The 19,489-nt window shown below is 46.5% G+C and overlaps 1 protein-coding gene across 1 annotated transcript; it reads left to right on the top strand.

The window, feature by feature from the left end:
* Positions 1-3,899: 3,899 nt before the first annotated feature.
* Positions 3,900-19,421, top strand: LOC121578226 (ataxin-1). Its single transcript, XM_041892436.1, has 3 exons — positions 3,900-3,971; positions 15,904-17,163; positions 17,812-19,421. The coding sequence occupies exons 2-3, from the start codon at positions 16,081-16,083 to the stop codon at positions 18,178-18,180; spliced, it is 1,452 nt and encodes a 483-aa protein (XP_041748370.1). The 5' UTR covers positions 3,900-3,971; positions 15,904-16,080; the 3' UTR covers positions 18,181-19,421.
* The last annotated feature ends 68 nt before the right edge of the window (positions 19,422-19,489 follow it).

The raw sequence follows: 19,489 nt of genomic DNA, 5'->3' as shown, positions 1-19,489 counted from the left end.
CCACAAAGTTGGAAGCACAGAATCATCTAGAATGTCATTATATGCTGTAGGTTAAGATTTCCCTTCACTGGAACTAAGGGAACCATGAAAAACAGCCCCAGACCATTATTCCTCCTCCACCAAACTTTAGTTAGCACTATGCATTGAGGCAGGTAGCGTTCTCCTGGCATCTGCTAAACCCAGATTCATCTGTCGGACTGCCAGTTGGTGAAGCGTGATTCATCACTCCAGAGAACCTGTTTCCACTGCTCCAGAGTCCAATGGCGGCGAGCTTTACACCACCCCAGCCAACGCTTGGCATTGCGCATAGTGATCTTAGGCTTGTGTGCGGGTGCTCTGCCATGGAAACCCATTTCATGAAGCTCCTGACGAACAGTTATTTTGCTGACGTTGCTTCCAGAGGCAGTTTGGAACTCGGTAGTGAGTGTTGCAACCGAGGACAGACAGTTTTGACCCGCTACGCGCTTCAGCACTCGGCGGTCCCGTTCTGTGAGCTTGTGTGGCCTACCACTTCCCAGCTGAGCCGGTGTTGCTCCTAGACTTTTCCACTTCACATAACAGTACTTACAGTTGACCGGGGCAGCTCTTTCAGGGCAGAAATTTAACGAACTGACTTGTTGGAAAGGTGGCATCCTCTGACGGTGCCACGTTGAAAGTCACTGAGCTCTTCAGTAAGGCCATTCTACTGCTAATATTTGTCTATGGAGATTACATGGCTGTGTGCTCGATTGTATACACCTGTTAGCAACGAGTGTGGCTGAAATATCAGAATCCACTAATTCGAAGGAGTGTCCACATACTTTTGTATATATAGAGTATTTTCAGAATGCGATTTCATTTTCAGAATTTGTCTTCCTATTCACTGAGTGTACAAAACATTAGGAACACTTCCCTAATATTGAGTTGCAGCTCCTTTTGCCCTCAGAACAGCCTCAATTTGTTGGGACATGGACTCTACAAGGTGTCGAAAGCGTTCCACAGGGATGCTGGCCATGTTGACTCCAATGCTTCCCACAGTTGTGTCAAGTTTGATGGATGTACTTTGGATGGTGGACCATTCTTGATACACACGGGAAACTGTTGAGCGTGAAAAACCCAGCAGCGTTGCAGTTCTTGACACACTCAAACCGGTGCACTTGGCACCTACTACCATACCCCGTTCAAAAGCACTTAAATCTTTGTCTTGCCCATTCACCCACTGAATGGCACACATACACAATCCATGTCTCAATTGTCTCAAAATCCTTATTTAACCTGTCTCCTCCCCCTCATCTACACTGATTGAAGTGGATTTAACAAGTGACATCAATAAGGGATCATAGCTTTCAACTGGATTCACCTGGTCAGTCTATGTCATGGAAAGAGCAGGTATACCTAATGTTTTGTGCACTCAGTGTATATTCCATAGAAGGTTTTGCATTCCAACTGGTTGAACAGTCATGAAAGCTAAAGGTGTGTAATGCCCAGAACATTCTAAGCTATAGTTTCCCGCCTTCACCATGACTGGGCAGAGTGCCAAGCCCCTCAGGCAGCTATACGCCTACTATCAGCTGAGGAGTCTCACAGCAGTCTCATGTCTATTTATACACCCAGAGAGAGGGAGGGAGAGAGGGAGAGGGAGGGAGAAGGAGATAGGGAAAGAGTTGGAAACCAGAGAAAAGAGAGAAAGAAGGGTTGTTAAAGGGAAAGAAGAAGGGAGGGAGATGGAGCCAAGACAGAGTTAGAAACAGAGAGAGAGAGAGACAGAGCCAGAGAGAGGGAAGGTGGGAAAGACAGCAAATATGTTAGAGAGGATGAGAGGGCTAGAGATAGTGGCCCAGCCAGCACATAACATTCTGACAACAATATGTTTCTTAGTGCTTGGTGAGAGCATGGTTGTCCTATTGTTATTTTGCATATAACCTTCCCACAAAATTCAGGGAATGGTGCAGGATACCCAGCTAGCACATAACGTTCTGAGAACGATATGTTTCTTAGGTGGGAATTTCAGCACTTCAGCACAACGTTTTCTACAGGTTTCCTCATGGTTCTATTTAAAGTCATGTTCTCAGAACGTTTAGAGAACATTGAGAAACAATGTTCTTCTGTGGGAATTTCAGTACTTCAGCATAACATTTTCTACGTTGAACAAAGATATAAACGCAGCATGCAACAATTTTAAAGATTTTATTGCATTACAGTTCATGTAAGGAAATCAGTCAATTTAAATAAACTCATTAGGCCCTAATCTATGGATTTCACAGGACTGAGAAAACAGATATGCATCTGTTGGCCACAGATACCTTTAAAAAAAAGGTAGGGGCGTGGATCAGAAAACCAGGCAGTATCTGGTGTGACCACCATTTGCCTCTCCTTCGCATAGAGTTGATCAGGCTGTTGGATGACATGTCTGGTGAGTATGCAGGCCATGAAAAAACGGGGACATTTTCAGCTTCCAGGAATTGTGTACAGATCCTTGCGACATGGGGCCATGCATTATGCTGGAACATGAGGTGATGGCGGCGGATGAATAGTACGAAAATGGGCCTCAGGATCTCGTCACGGTATCGCTGTGCATTCAAATTGCCATCGATAAAATGGAATTGTGTTCATTGTCCGTAGCTTATGCCTTCCCATACCATAACCCCACCGCCACCATGGGGCACTCTTTTCACAACGTTGACATCAGCAAATCGCTCGCCCACACAACGCCATCTGCCCGGTACAGTTGAAACCGGGATTCATCTGTGAAGAGCACACTTCTCCAGCATGCAAGTGGCCATCGAAAATGAGCATTTATCCACTGAAGTCAGTTACGACGCCGAACTGCAGTCAGGTCAAGACCCTGGTGAGGACGTTGAGCACAGATGAGCTTCCCTGATATGGTTTGTGCAGAAATTCTTTGTTTGTGCAAACCCACAGTTTCATCAGCTGTCTGGGTGGCTAGTCTCAGACGATCCCGCAGGTGAAGAAGCCGGATGTGGAGGTCCTGGGCTGGCGTGGTTACATGTGGTCTGTGGTTGTGATTCCGGTTGGACATACTGCCAAATTCTCTAAAACGACGTTGGAGGTGGCTTATGTTAGAGAAATTAATATTACATTCTCTGGCAAAAGCTCTGGTGACATTCCTGCAGTCAGCATGCCAATTGCACACTCCCTCAAAACTAGAGACATCTGTGGCATTGTGTTGTGTGACAAAACTGCACATTTTAGAATGGCCTTTTATTGTCCCCTGCACAAGGTGTACCTGTGTAATGAACATGCTGTTTAATGAGCTTATTTTTGAGAGAAATAAGCTTTTTGTGCTTTACATGTTGCATTTATAATTTTGTTCAGTGTATTTAAAGTAATGTTCTCAGAACATTAAGAAAACTTTCCATAAAAACCACAAGAAAACAGTAGTAACGTTCTAAGAAAGTTATTTAAAAACATATACATTCTGTTCTCAGCGTCAACAAAACTCTCTCTATCTTGTTAAGTATGTTCAGGTGGGCCACACCTAATCTTAATGAGAGCTTGTCTCCTTTGAATAGAATGAAAGTAAACAGCTTTGTATGAGTTAAAAAAACATGGCATGCTAGCTCCATCTTGGTGTGCAGTGGACTAATTCCATGGATAATTCCATTGAATCTCACTGACACCGTGCCACAATAAAAAATAAATGTGTTTGCATAATTAATGCCTAAGCAAATTAATTTCCATGTGACCCATCTGTGCTTCAAAACAATACAATTCTTATTGAAACTTTTTTTTAGAACGTTATTTAATTACCTTCAAATCATTCTCAGAATGTTAATTACCCCCCCAAAAAAAAAAAAAAAACGTTAAGGGAACCATAGTAAAACGTTCTCAGAACGGGGGGGGGTTAAAAGTGAGTGGGAGGAAAAATAGAGCATGCATCTGTCTGAGAGACAGAGTGACGCTGTCTGGATGTTCCCATTCACTCTGCAGCATGCTTTACTAAGGACTCATACCTTTACCAGAAGAGAGAGGTAAGGCGTAAAGTATTCACGTCTGGTGTATGTGATAATAATCATATGTATGTATGTGTGTGGGAGGAAGGTATTCATGTTTACATCTCCCTTGTAGTCATTAGATATACATGTTTTATGTTTTTCCTGAGGTGTTACATTTAAACCAAGTGGTAATAACTCAACAGCAATACTGTATTGCATCAGTGATGAAATGCATCTAATCCAACTAGATCATTAGGTTTCACATCAGTCAGAACTTACGTAATGTGATATGATAAGTTATGTTTACAAGTACTTTAGCAGCTTGGCAATGTGTTGTTTGTGAAAAAAAGATCTCTGCACATAGATAATGATAACCATTAATAGCAATTACTATTCCACTAATAGTAACACAATTGAGTACATACAGCACAGTTGTCCCCTACGATGAAATCGGGGAAGGAACTGTGGATCTGTCTCCATACGTTTGTACGTTAGTCACACGCAATATCTCAGACAGCACTGGTCCGATTTGTATTAAACTTGTGTGAATGATGCATCTTGCCATAGAGATCCGGGATTTACAAAATTACACTGATTGACCAGATAGTGGCGCTATAACAAGAGACTGAAAATACAAACTTTGAAAGGTCACGCTCCTCACCCCATTTGACTTTAAGTCATGAAATTATGTACACAGGTCCCTCTCCTCACAAGTAACAAATTTGCCTCAGTGACCCACTAGGTCCACCATGATAGATTTCCCGCCATTTTGAATTTTGTGAAAAACACTTAACGCTACTCTTCTGGCATTGAATGACCGACCTTCATGAAACTTGATAAGTGGCATCTTTGGACAAAGGTCTCTCAAAGCAATACTTTCCAGACTAGTACCTAAAACAACATGGTTGACGGGTTGGTTGTTTAGCAACAAAATCGACACGTGAGCAACTATGGGGCAAAACAGACAGTGTTGGCTTAGATTGTTGACAACAAGTAAACTATATTTAGTCTCCAATGTTTATTGAAACAACATAAATAAATGTGCACTTGTTGTCTCTCAAATACATCGTTACAGTTAGCTAGCAAATTTGATCCATATTAGCATTGACATGAAATCAGTCAAAACACCTCAAAACAAGACATGGTGTCAAGAACAAGATGAAACGAGTCACTTACGATTCCCTCTTATCATTGTTGGTAGATACAGTGAGGGAAAAAAGTATTTGATCCCCTGCTGATTTTGTACGTTTGCCCACTGACAAAGAAATGATCTGTCTATAATTTAAATGGTAGGTTTATATCAACAGTGAGAGACAGAATAACAACAACAAAATCCAGAAAAACTCATGTCAAAAATGTTATAAATTGATTTGCATTTTAATGAGGGAAATAAGTATTTGACCCCTCTGCAAAACATGACATAGTACTTGGTGACAAAAACCCTTGTTGGCAATCACAGAGGTCAGACGTTTCTTGTAGTTGGCCACCAGGTTTGCACACATCTCAGGACGGATTTTGTCCCACTCCTCTTTGCAGATCTTCTCCAAGTCATTAAGGTTTCGAGGCTGACGTTTGGCAACTCGAACCTTCAGCTCCATCCACAGATTTTCTATGGGATTAAGGTCTGGAGACTGGCTAGGCCACTCCAGGACCTTAATGTGCTTCTTCTTGAGCCACTCCTTTGTTGCCTTGGCTGTGTGTTTTGGGTCATTGTCATGCTGGAATACCCATCCACAACCCATTTTCAATGCCCTGGCTGAGGGAAGGAGGTTCTCACCCAAGATTTGACAGTACATGCCAAAGAGCTCCATTTTGGTCTCATCTGACCACAACACTTTCACCCAGTTCTCCTCTGAATCATTCAGATGTTCATTGGCAAACTTCAGACGGCCCTGTATATGTGCTTTCTTGAGCAGGGGGACCTTGCGGACGCTGCAGGATTTCAGTCCTTCACGGCGTAGTGTGCTACCAATTGTTTTCTTGGTGACTATTGTCCCAGCTGCCTTGAGATCATTGACAAGATCCTCCTGTGTAGTTCTGGGCTGATTCCTCACCGTGCTCATGATCATTGCAACTTCACGAGGTGAGAGCTTACATGGAGCCCCAGGCCGAGGGAGATTGACAGTTATTTTGTGTTTCTTCCATTTGCGAATAATCTCACCAACTGTTGTCACCTTCTCACCAAGGTGCTTGGCAATGGTCTTGTAGCCCATTCCAGCCTTGTGTAGGTCTACAATCTTGTCCCTGACATCCTTGGAGAGCTCTTTGGTCTTGGCCATGGTGGAGAGTTTGGAATCTGATTGATTGATTGCTTCTGTGGACAGGTGTCTTTTATACAGGTAACAAGCTTAGATTAGGAGCACTCCCTTTAAAAGTGTGCTCCTAATCACAGCTCATTACCTGTATAAAATACACCTGGGAGCCAGAAATCTTTCTGATTGAGAGGGGGTAAAATACTTATTTCCCTTATTAAAATGCAAATCAATTTATAACATTTTTGACATGCGTATTTCTGGATTTTTTTGTTGTTATTCTGTCTCTCACTGTTCAAATAAACCTAGCATTTAGCAGACGCTCTTATCCAGAGCGACTTACAGTTAGTGAGTGCATACATGGTTATTATTCTTTTCATACTGGCCCCCCGTGGGAATCGAACCCACAACCCTGGCCATGCTCTACCAACTGAGCTACACGGGCCCCTAAATCAGTCAAGGATATTCGTATTGTAACAACATTTGGTGCACATGTTGCAAACACTGTCAAGGCCAAAGGAGGCTGCTGAGGGGAGTACAGCTCATAATAATGGCTGGAACAGAGCAAATGGAATGGCATCAAACACCTGTAAACCATGTGTTTCATGTATTTAATACGATTCCGCTCCAGTCATTACCATGTTCTCCCTAATTAAGCTGCCACCAACCTCCTGTGGTCAAGACTCAACATATGCAAGAACATTCATATCGACCACACGATGGCACTATAATGGACACATGTTGACATCTCTTGATCTGCTTGACTCAGAGTGATAAAATTTGGCACACATGCTCAGGAATATGAGTCTAGCTAACCCACGCGATATCAAATAAAATAAAATTGTATTGGTCGCATACACATGTTTAGCAGATGTTATTGTGGGTGTAGCGAAATGCTTGTATTCCTAGCTCCAACAGTGCAGTAATATCTAACAATACATACACACAAATGCACACATATCTAAAAGTGAAAGAATGGAATTAAGAAATATAGAAATATTAGGACGAGCAATGTCGGAGTCCGGAGTATAAATATATATATATATATATATATATATATATATATATATATATATTGTGATGTCACGAGAGGCTGTGTCTTGGAGGGACGTTACATCCCCCTGAGATGGCTGCAAACCCAGACAGCTATGGCTCCATCTGCTGGTATGGTCGGGAACTCCACCCCTCTATGGCCAATCTTCCCACGCAGCTGAAACAAATCAGGAGCTGATGAGCTGAAGGTTTGGGAAGGGAAGAGACACAGTCTCCAACCTGGGCTCTCTGGAGGACAAGAGTGCTGCACGTCCACTTCCATGAGGAATATAAGGATTTGGAGATACTTACCTTTGGGAAATACTCACCTTTGGATATATGCACCTGTGGAAAGACGTGAGAGACATTTGGAAGGACTTTTTGCTGGGTTGGCCACTAGCTGCAACGTGGACTACAGTAAGGCTGGGGAAAAGTTATCTGAGCGAGTGAGAATTATGATTTTGGATGTGGAAGAGACATCCCTGAACTGTTAACCCTTAAAGAGCCACAAGAGAACAGAATTTTGTTATATTTTCGTTAATTTCCCAAGACCTATAATAAAATCCTTGTTTTGTTTGAACCTTGTCTCCTTGCACTACTTGAGCAATCCCGCTGAAAGCTGTGTAGCCTCTCGTGACGTCACAGATGGTGGAGAATACGGGCACGCTCAAGCGTTAATAGTGCATGTCAGAGGAGGATACCGAAGGTTTGATCACCCAGTTTTCCAAGTTGGCCGTAGGCTCCCCGCCGACTGAAATGGAGGACATATTGAAAGCCCTTGTTGCTGGCCAGCAAGCCCAGATGCAAGCAAACGTGGCTCTCTTGGAGGAGCAAAAGAAAGCCAACCTTCTGAAGGCAGAGGAATTGCAGTTGCAGAGACAGAGGGTGGTCCAAAATACCCGCCCAATAAAGGCAAGTGACTTTATATCTAAGATGGGAGCTACCGATGACATTGAGGCATACCTGCATGCATTTGAGGCCACGGCCACTAGGGAAGCCTGGCCCAAGCAACAGTGGGTTGGTCTGTTAGCCCCCTTTCTAACCGGGGAATCGCTGAATGCTGTCCGGGACCTGGGCCCTGACCAGGTTACTGACTATGATGCCCTGAAGTCTGAGATCCTCAGCAGATATGGACTCACAAAGTTTGGTATGGCCCAGCGCTTTCACAGTTGGACCTTCCAACCAGACCAACCTCCTCGGGCGCAGATGCATGAACTTGTCCGAATCGCAAGGAAATGGCTGGATCCGCAGAGGAATACAGCAGCGGCGGTGGTGGAGGCCGTTGTGGTGGATCGTTACCTCACGCGCCCCTGCCTTATGAGGCAAAACGGTTCATCAGTCAACAGGCCTTGACCACGGCTGATCTGACCGTGGAAGCTGTGGAAAAGTACCAGGCCACAGCGGAGATGCTGAATGCTTCCCGAAAAAGACCCCAGGAGTGCGGCCCCACCCCAAATGGGAAGAACCCGTCCAAAGGACCCCCAAGGTCTCGAACCCAGCCACGTCAGGACTTATCCCGGCTCCAGGGGGGAGCCAGAAACCAGGCGGGTCCAAGAAGAGTACACCAGGAGGGGGAAACTCTGACAGTGTTACCGGTGTGGGGAGATGGGACATATCTCCTGGCAGTGTGGGAAACCAGCCGATGAACCTATGCCCACTGCGGAGTCCTCCAGCTCAGCACCCACACACCGTTTTGCCTCGCTCTTGGGAGTCGTAGATGGCGGCCCAGATCGACCCCCCCACCTGCCCGGTAACTGTGAATCACCAGGATGTGGAGGCCTTACTGGATTCTGGTAGCCGGGCCACCCTGGTGCGTAAGGATTTGGTGGGCCCAACGTGTCTGACCCCGGGGAAAGTCCTCCCAGTTTCCTGTGTCCATGGGGACACCAGAGAATACCCCATTACTGAACTTACAATGACCAGCACCCGGGGAACCATACACACGACGGCGGGGTGGTTGATTCCCTCCCCGTCCCTGTCCTAATTGGACGAGACTGCCCAGCCTTTTACCCACTCTGGAGAGAGTTTCAGGAGAGGATAACCCGAGTACCTCGGAAACGGAGAGGCAAGACTCATCCTGGGAAGGCTCCGGTGCAATCCTCCGAATTACTCACTCCCGCCCGGGCTCTGATAGGGATGGCAGGTGCCCAGACCGACACAGAGACAGAGCTACAGAATCTGGACAAAGAACTGTCTGGTCTGAAGGGGACCGCTGAGAGGTATCGTTTGTTAAAGCAACAGTTAGACATGAAGACAGAAGAGTTAGATATCCTCCAGGCTAAACTCCAACAGAGCTCCTTCCATAAGCAACAGGAGGAGCTGGAGATGCTGCGCAGGACCATCGAGGAGTGTGAGGAGACCCTGCGCAGTAGTAAGGAGGTCCAGAAGAAGGCAGAGGAGAAGTACAAGGTGTTGGAGAACAAGATGAAGAATGCGGAGGCAGAGCGAGAGAAGGAACTGAAAGCTGCTCAACAGAAGCTAAACTCTGCTAAAACCAAGGCTGATGCGTTCAGTAAGAAACTCAAGGAGAGACAACAGGAGGCTGAGTCCCTGGTCCTAGAGTTGGAGGAGTTGAAGAGAGAGCAGGCTGGCAAGCACCACGGCAATGCGGACGCCCTCTCCCGGCGTGATGCCTTCTTCGCTGCCTTTACCCCGACGAGGACGTCGGTCCCGAGGAGGGGGATGTGTGATGTCACGAGAGGCTGTGTCTTGGAGGGACGTTACATCCCCCTGAGATGGCTGCAAACCCAGACAGCTATGGCTCCATCTGCTGGTATGGTCGGGAACTCCACCCCTCTATGGCCAATCTTCCCACGCAGCTGAAACAAATCAGGAGCTGATGAGCTGAAGGTTTGGGAAGGGAAGAGACACAGTCTCCAACCTGGGCTCTCTGGAGGACAAGAGTGCTGCACGTCCACTTCCATGAGGAATATAAGGATTTGGAGATACTTACCTTTGGGAAATACTCACCTTTGGATATATGCACCTGTGGAAAGACGTGAGAGACATTTGGAAGGACTTTTTGCTGGGTTGGCCACTAGCTGCAACGTGGACTACAGTAAGGCTGGGGAAAAGTTATCTGAGCGAGTGAGAATTATGATTTTGGATGTGGAAGAGACATCCCTGAACTGTTAACCCTTAAAGAGCCACAAGAGAACAGAATTTTGTTATATTTTCGTTAATTTCCCAAGACCTATAATAAAATCCTTGTTTTGTTTGAACCTTGTCTCCTTGCACTACTTGAGCAATCCCGCTGAAAGCTGTGTAGCCTCTCGTGACGTCACAATATATATATATATATATATATATATATATATATATATATATATATATATATATAAATGTGTGTGATGTGATGTATTGACAGTATGTGGATAGAATATATACTATATCTGAAGAATATGTGGATAGAATAGTATATGTACAGCAATAGTTGAATAGGATAGACTAGAATACAGTATATACAGTACATATTAAATAGGTAAAACAGTATGTAAATATTATTAAAGTGACCAGTGTTCCATTATTAAAGTGACCAGTGTTCCATGTCTATGTACACAGGGCAGCAGCCTCTAAGGTGCAGGGTTGAGTAACCGGGTGGTAGCCGGCTAGTGACAGTGACTAATTTCAGGGCAGGGTACTGGGTGGACGCCGGCTAGTGATGGCTATTTAATAGTGTGATGGCCTTGAGGTAGAAGCTGTTTTTCAGTCTCTCGGTCCAAGCTTTTATGCACCTGTACTGACCTCGCCTTCTGGATGATAGCGGGGTGAACAGGCCGTGGCTCGGGTGGCTGAGGTCCTTGATTATCTTCTTGGCCTGCCTGTGACAGCGGGTACTGTAGATGTCCTGAAGGGCAGGCAGTGTGGTCCCGATGATGCGTTGGGCTGACCGCACCACTCTCTGGAGTGCCCTGCGGTTGCGGACGGTGCATTTGCCTTACCAGGAGGTGATACAGCCTGACAGGATGCTCTTAATGGTGCATCTGTAAAAGTTTGTGAGGGTCTTAGGGGCCAAGACAAATTTCTTCAGCCTCCTGAGGTTGAAGAGGCGCTGTTGCGCCTTCTTCACCACACTCTCTGTGTGGGTGGACCATTTCAGATTGTCAGGGATGTGACGTCTCAGACACCACTGGTCCAATTTCTACAAAACTTGCCATAGAGATCCGGCATTTACAAAATTACACTAATTCACCCAAGGGGGGCACTATAGTAATCAACTGTACGTACATTAGGGACACACAATATCTCAGACACCACTGGCCCGATTTTGACAAAACCTGGGTGAATGATGCGTCTAGCCATAGAAATCTGTCATTTAGAAAATGACACGGGGGGGGGGGGGCATCATTCGGGGGGGACAACATGTTTACTGTTGCCTTGTTGTATTATGACATGCACAGCAAGGTGAGGTGAATTGATAATCTTATAGGCCTCACTACAAATGTGCTGCTGTGAGATTTACCCAATGATTGGCCTCTGTCAGTCCAGCCTTCCATGTTAGGAATGTTTCTCCATTTGAGGGTCTAGTCCATCCAGGGCTATTCAACTGGCGGCCCGCGGGGCAGATCCGGCCCATTTATCAATTTAGAATGGCCTTTTGATCAATTCTGGACATTATTGAAAAAATCATCAAACAAATTTTGATGATTTTGTTTGATGATTTTTTTCTTCAATCGATTGAATGGATTTCATTTGGGACTACAGGGGAGGTTTAAAACAGTTATTGACATGTTATTTTCTCCTCTGATTTGAGCCCAAACAAAACGCGCCATTTCCCTACACTGCGCAACTATATTCAGTCATCATCAGTACAGATCACTCTTGTGATTTCAGAGTTTTTACATAATCTGAAAGCTAATTTTGCAACGAGATTGGATGAGTTTAAGCCTCCACAGAGGTGGTGCAGTTTATAGTAACCGGTTCTCTACTGATGTGGGGGAGACACACTATGCCATGCATAAAAGGTTTCTATGTTTAAAATAAAATAAAAAAGACGGAGAACATAACGACATGATAAAGAAATAGAAAATAGAACAGAATATGATTCTGGTCAACTGAGATATACCATGCATAAAAGGTTTCCTATGTGTGAATAAAAACAAAAGATGACCTATGTAAAACAGACAGAAAGTATACATTAATTAATGTGATGCAGGTCAACGGTGTTATAAGTACAAATGTGTTCCATTATTTAAACAAGTTGATGCACTGAATTAGGCTAATCGTAAAACACTTAAAATGAACTTTTAGCAACATTTAATTTTAATAAAAGTGTTTTATAAGATTAGAATTGGGTTCAAGGAACGTTCTAAGAATGTTATTGAAAAACATATACATTCCGTTCTCAGCATCAACAAAACTCTCTCTATCCTCCTATCTTGTTAAGTGTGTTCCGGTGTGTTGGCCACGCCCACTAATTGGCCACACCTGATCTTAATGAGTGCTTGTTTCCTTTGAAATGGGGTCAGTTTAAATAGACTAAAATGAACAGATTTGTATGAGTTAAAAAAACATCCAAATGGCGCAGTGGACTAATTCCATGGATGGAGAACAGAAGATCATAAGTTTGATCTCACTGACGTCGTAGCACAATAAAAAAGAAATGTGTTTGCATGATAAATGTGTAAGCAAAATAATTTCCATGTGTCTTATCTGTGCTTGGAGTTCCAAACAGTTAAAGTAAGCTAGCAGTCTTATTGAAACATTCTGTGAAAGTTTTAAGGAAGTTTGTCACACCCTGGCTCTGGGACTCATTATGTTGAGCCAGGGTGTGTTCATTTCTATGTGTGTATTTCTGTGTTGGTGTTCATTCTAGTTTGTTGTATTCTATGTTTGCCTGAGTGACTCCCAATCAGAGGCAATGAGTGTCAGCTGTTGGCTGGTTGTCTCTGATTGGGAGCCATATTTAACTGTATGTTTTCCCTTTGTGGTTGTGGGTTTTTGTTCCGTGTTCGGTCATTGTCACCGTGGACGTTACGAGTCGTTTGTTGTTTTGTTCGTGCTTTAGTTTAATAAAGTAAACATGTTCATTCATCACGCTGCGCATTGGTCTCTCCCTGACGATCGTGACAGAAAAACCCACCATGCAACGACCAAGCAGCGTGTCCAGGGGCAGCCCTTGGGGTGGACATGGGAGGAAGCGCCGGGAAAGGCCCTGGCGAAAGAGGAGCAGCGTGTCCAGGAGCAGGCAGCCTGGACATGGGAGGAGATATTGGACGGTAAAGGGTCCTGGACTTGGGGGGAAATCCTGGCCGGGATGGATCGCCGGCCATGGAGTGAGACAGTGGAGAGGCGACGGAGAGAGGAGCAACGGCGTGATCAGGGTCGCTGCCGGACGGTCGTGAGGCAACCCCAGAAAATTTTTAGGGGGGGGCACACGGCATGGACGACGGGGCTGACGGAGGAGAAAAGGGTTGCGGATCCAGAAGGCCACCAGGCCAGGGGTTCACCGCCCTGTACGTCCTGTGCGGATGCCTCACACAGAGTGTGTGAGGGTAGGCATTCAGCCAGGACGGGTGGTGGCCGCTCTTCACTCCAGGCCTCCTATCCGTCTCCACAGCCCGGTTCGGCCTGTCCCTGCTCCACGCACCAAGCCTACGGTGTGCGTCGCCAGCCCGGCCTGTCTCTGCTCCACGCACCAAGCCTACGGTGTGCGTCGCCAGCCCAGTCCGGCCTGTCCCTGCTCCACGCACCAAGCCTACGGTGTGCGTCGACAGCCCAGCCCGGCCTGTTCCTGCTCCACGCACCAAGCCTACGGTGTGCGTCGCCAGCCCGACCCGGCCTGTTCCTGCCACTCGCACCAAACCTACGGTGCGCGTCGCCAGCCCGGTCCGGCCTGTTCCTGCCACCCGCACCAAGTCTACGGTGCGCGTCGCCAGCCCGACCCGGCCTGTTCCTGCCACTCGCACCAAACCTACAGTGCGCGTCGCCAGCCCGGTCCGGCCTGTTCCTGCCACCCGCACCAAGTCTACGGTGCGCGTCGCCAGCCCGACCCGGCCTGTTCCTACCACCCGCACCAAGTCTACGGTGCACGTCACCAGCCCGACCCGGCCTGTTCCTGCCACTCGCACCAAACCTACGGTGCGCGTCGCCAGCCCGGTCCGGCCTGTTCCTGCCACCCGCACCAAGTCTACGGTGCGCGTCGCCAGCCCGACCCGGCCTGTTCCTGCCACTCACACCAAACCTACGGTGCGCGTCGCCAGCCCGGTCCGGCCTGTTCCTGCCACTCGCACTAAGCCAGGGGTGCGAGAAGTCAGCCTGGTAAGGCCCGTTCCTTCTCCACGCACCAAGCCAGGGGTGCGAGTCATCAGCCTGGTAAGGCCCGTTCCTCCTCCATGCACCAAGCCAGGGGTGCGCGTCGTCAGCCTGGTAAGGCCCGTTCCTCCTCCACGCACCAAGCCAGGGGTGCGAGTCGACAGCCTGGTAAGGATCGCTCCTGTTAAGTCCAGTCCTGCTCCAGCCGGCGGGGCCAGACTGGACCAGGGGCACTATGGGGGGTGTATTGGAGGGTGGTGGTCAAGGCCGGAGCCAGAACCGCCGCCGAGGAGGTATGCCCGCCCAGCCCTCCCCTGGTTTGTTTAGTTGAGGCGCGGTCGCAGTCCGCGCCTTTAGGGGGGGTACTGTCACACCCTGGCTCTGGGACTCATTATGTTGAGCCAGGGTGTGTTCATTTCTATGTGTGTATTTCTGTGTTGGTGTTCATTCTAGTTTGTTGTATTCTATGTTTGCCTGAGTGACTCCCAATCAGAGGCAACGAGTGTCAGCTGTTGGCTGGTTGTCTCTGATTGGGAGCCATATTTAACTGTATGTTTTCCCTTTGTGGTTGTGGGTTTTTGTTCCGTGTTCGGTCATTGTCACCGTGGACGTTACGAGTCGTTTGTTGTTTTGTTCGTGCTTTAGTTTAATAAAGTAAACATGTTCATTCATCACGCTGCGCATTGGTCTCTCCCTGACGATCGTGACAAAGTTATTAAAAAACCTCTACATAACCTATAATTTCCGTTCTCAGAACTTTAACAAAACCTCCCAGGAAAACGTTCAGGGAACCATAGTAAAACGTTCTCAGAACCTCCCTGCAACCTAAAAATGTACATTCCAAGAACATGCAAATTTTTCACTTACGTTCTTAGAACGTTTTAAAAACCTTCCGTTTTACTTGTCAGGAAACATATGGCTTCGTGCCCAGAACCGAATGTCCTAGCTGGGCAGTGTTGTGAGGGAGATCCGGTAAAAGTAAAGTGTTCTACTGATTCAGACTTCAGCTGTCAATCACACTCTCAATGCAACAGTCTATGGTTTGAAAGGCTCCAATTTCGAGGCAATGGAGAAATTAGCGATGAGACTTCAAGGTTCATGGTTACCATCTGTTACTCCACAGGGGTATCAGAGAGCGAGGGATAAAGGGCAGAGAAAGTCTCTGTCTATCACTTATGGAGCAGATGTTAGAGGGAGGGAGAGAGCGAGGAAGAGGGATAAGAGGGAGAGAGGGGATATGAGTACATAGTGAAGTATGGTTTACGAAATGTATCATCAAAAGCCATATGACTAGAAGCTGAAAAGCCTGTAATATGAGGCTAGAAAATGTATAAAATTATCTTAGTGTACATACCTCTTATGCTTTTGACATAAGGATGATGGTTAAATTATAACATATGTGAAACAAACACCTTCCTGTCTTTTTTCAGACTGGAGCGTTGACACTGAGACCACCTGTGACCTCTCTGTCAGTGATGTTTCACCAGGGAGTGACAAGATCCCTTAGCCTGCCTCTTTCACAGGAGGCTTATGTGACTTAACCTCTCCACAACAACCTGTAGGCCGGGGAAGAGAAGTGTCAGTATATGTGACGACCGGGTGAACCAATGAGCACCACACCAACCCCAGGCCCAGGCAGAGAGAGCCTACCGCCCAAGAAGAGGGACCCCAGACCAGGCCTCTCAGAGCAGCTTCCTGCCGTCACATTCAAGGTCCCCTTCCCTTACAAGAGCCATAATGTAGTCAAGACCTACATTGCATCCCACTCAGACCTGCTCCCACCTACTCATGCATCTGTGCCCCCGCTATACCAGCCCTGGACCCAGTCCCCCACCACAGCTGCCACCACCAGAGCCAACCATCTCTCCTCTCCTATCAGGGATAGCCATGGCTGGGCTGAGTGGAGGAAGCACTATTACAGAGATTGGGCTGCAGTGCCGCCAGGCTGGCATGTTCCCTATATTTTCCATCACCGCTCCACGCATCCCTCAGAACACCCACGCTGTCCCTCTATCTGCAGAAATATGGCCCAGCCTACAGAGGAGCCCAGTGGGGTGGAAACAGGGTACAGTTGGCACTTTAATACAAAAATGAGGGAGAAGTTAAATTCACACACCGAACAGCAAAACAGACAGAGGGGCCCATATCTGAGAAGAGAGAAACAGGGGGTACACCAGCCACAACCCAGCTCAGAGGCAGGTTCTGCCCCCCTGAACACTGATCTATCTCCTACTGCCTACAAGGACCTACACCACCACCCTGAACTGGTCTACACACACCATTCCACAGCCCCCAAGTATCCTGCTTCAGGGCAAAGTCCTTTGGAGTTTGCAGCACAATCTCCCATAAGACCATCACTTACTGTTCAGTCAACAGAGAAATACTGGACTGTGGGAGTAACAGAAAAAGTAGGAGTGTCTCCCCCTCTCTCCACCCATCACTCTTCTTACCCCTCCACCTCTTCTGACCAGCTGCCCTGGTTGCTCCCTCACTTTGCGGCAGGCTCTCTAATCGAGCTCAGAGACGGGCGACTGAGGAGGGTGGAGGATTTGCAGACAGAAGACTTCCTGATCGGCGCAGAGGCCTGTCCAGCGCTACGTCTGAGCTACTGCACTGTGCAGCACATCTCCCCCTCCACAGCCCCATCCCTCTCCCGCCTCCTCATCCTCCTACACGAGGAACACACTCAGGTGAGCTGGTCCTGATCCTACTGAGTCTACTACATCATTACATCACACAGGCTCATGACAGGGTCAGTGTGTTTTTGGTCAGTGTGTTTTTGGCTACTTACATTTCCATAATTTATAACATGGAATTCAATATACAAGATATCATACATATTTGCAAAGGGTACACTTCTTGATCAGTCTACATCATAAAGTAATGTAAATAAAATGCAAATGACTTACATTCCTAAAGTATCCCTCATCATAACTCCCGAGTGGCGCAGTGGTCTAAGGCCACTAGAGATCCTGGTTCGAATTCAGGCTCTGTCGTAGCTGGCCGTGACCGGGAGACCCATGGGGCGGTGCACAATTGGCCCAGCGTTGTCCAGGGTAGGGGAGGGAATAGCCGGCAGGGATGTAGCTCAGTTGGTAGAGCATGGCATTTGCAACGCCAGGGTTGTGGGTTCGATTCCAGTATGACATATATTTTTTTTTTATGTATGCACTCACTAACTGTAAGTCGCTCTGGATAAGAGCGTCTGCTAAATGACTAAAATGTAAATGTAAAAAATGTACGTATTGATGCCAATCCCCAATTGCAGAACCCTACCACCACTTAGTGGACAAAGAGAGGTACTGCATTGTCAAGACTAACAGTATCTCTCATCACAGGAGTTTCTGGATGTGTATGTGGAGTACCCGTTCTTTGTGCGAGGGCGTGGCTGGTCCTCTTGCTGCCCCCCAAGAACAGCCCGTCTGTGTGGCCTCCGCTGCCATCAGCTCAGTGTTGGTGATGTCTGCCTGGCTCTTATACCTACATCACCCTCTGCCCCCCTACCCACCCAGCCCCAGGAGCCTGGCACCCCAGCCAGAAGGAGACATGGAGGGCATAAGCCTCTACAAACGTCCTGTCCACATTCTCCCCTTCGCCCTGCTCCAGACAGGCCAATAGAAGGGCAGGGAGGGGGGCTGGGCCCAGCACGGAAGAGGCGTTGGTCAGCCCCTGAGCTGTGTGGCCCAGGCACCAACTGCCCGTACTGATAATGATAAACACCGTTCCCATTATGGAGAGGGAGCCAACAAAGCCAAGCCAAGCATAACTTTCGTTTTATTACCTTTATCTCAACCTCACATTCTTTCCATCCCTTTCTTCGTGACTGTCTGTCTCTTTTCCTCGTCTGTTTTGTATTAAGAATAATTATGATAAAGGAGGAAAGAAATATAAATAAGGATAGTAAGCAAAGGACAATTGCAGGTATTTGTGTAAAAGCCATGGATTATCAGAGATGTGAGAGACAGAATATGTCAGGCACAACATATTACCTTTAGCCAACTTTAGAAATGCAATTTTAAATGTGTCACCCTATTAAAACTTGAATAAATAAAATATCAATGACATCATTCAGGGGGAATATATTTTATTATTTGCTACCTCTATATTATCCACTTTAATTGACAACTGTTTTCTGTATGTAGAACAGTGAATGTTGTAGTATGTCTCAGAGTGTGAATGGCTCCCTGTGTGCTGTATAGCCGACTGTTGTTTGCATTACATTATACACTGGTGTCCTTCATTGGCGTTTGTCTGTTCTTACCTCTTGCTACAGTATGCCAATATTTTATGTTCAGAAATTATAACTGCAACTGATTTAGGAAATGTTTGTTTTGATTAAGAAATGTAAACATTTAAAGTACATTTTCTATGCTTTACCTCACCAGATGATGTTTACAATATTTATCTACATATGCTTATAGAACCTATGATATCGTACATAAAGCCATCAACTTTTTCAGTTACCATGTTTTGGCTGTCAGTGTGTGAGAATGCTTTTCTGGCCAAATGATATAAATGTATTGCACCTGCTATGTCTGACAATTCTGGTATATTTTGTTGCTGTATTCTGACATTTAGTTTTGACAGAAAATACGGCCTCGATTCGCCCACCTGCAGATCTGGAAGGACATCAAAAGGCAGCTGAAACTGAATGATAGCTCAGAGCTCTTTCGATCTGTCTCTTGTGGGCAAAACCTTGGCATCTCTGGAACCACATGCCTCTGTTGTGTTGTGCAGAGCTTAGTGATATATGTCGGTGCCCCCACCTCCAGGAAACTTAACCCAACAGGGCCTGCTTTATCAATCCCACACAGTCTCGTATTTAACGTCAGCCCTGTTATTCCTCACAGCAGCAGCCTCTGAATCTGCATACAGCCAGCCAGATGTCTTCCACCTGACCTCCGCTCTGCAAACTACACCAACACCTATGTGTTGTTCAAAGGAAAAATAGACCTCATTTTGTTCTCATCGATATCTAAGTAAACCCAGCTGCTTGTGAAAAAAATGTATGATGTA

This window comes from Coregonus clupeaformis, chromosome 12 (assembly GCF_020615455.1).
Source record: "Coregonus clupeaformis isolate EN_2021a chromosome 12, ASM2061545v1, whole genome shotgun sequence".
Classification (NCBI taxonomy): domain Eukaryota; kingdom Metazoa; phylum Chordata; class Actinopteri; order Salmoniformes; family Salmonidae; genus Coregonus; species Coregonus clupeaformis.
Note: the sequence above shows the minus strand (reverse complement) of the source record. Positions and strands in the feature narration are given on the sequence as shown.

Bases quoted from the DNA above. Each gene is read 5' to 3' on its own strand.
- LOC121578226 (XM_041892436.1), top strand. From the start codon at position 16,081: ATGAGCACCACACCAACCCCAGGCCCAGGCAGAGAGAGCCTACCGCCC. The intron at 17,164-17,811 runs GTGAGCTGGTCC...CTCTCATCACAG, and splicing joins TACACGAGGAACACACTCAG to GAGTTTCTGGATGTGTATGT.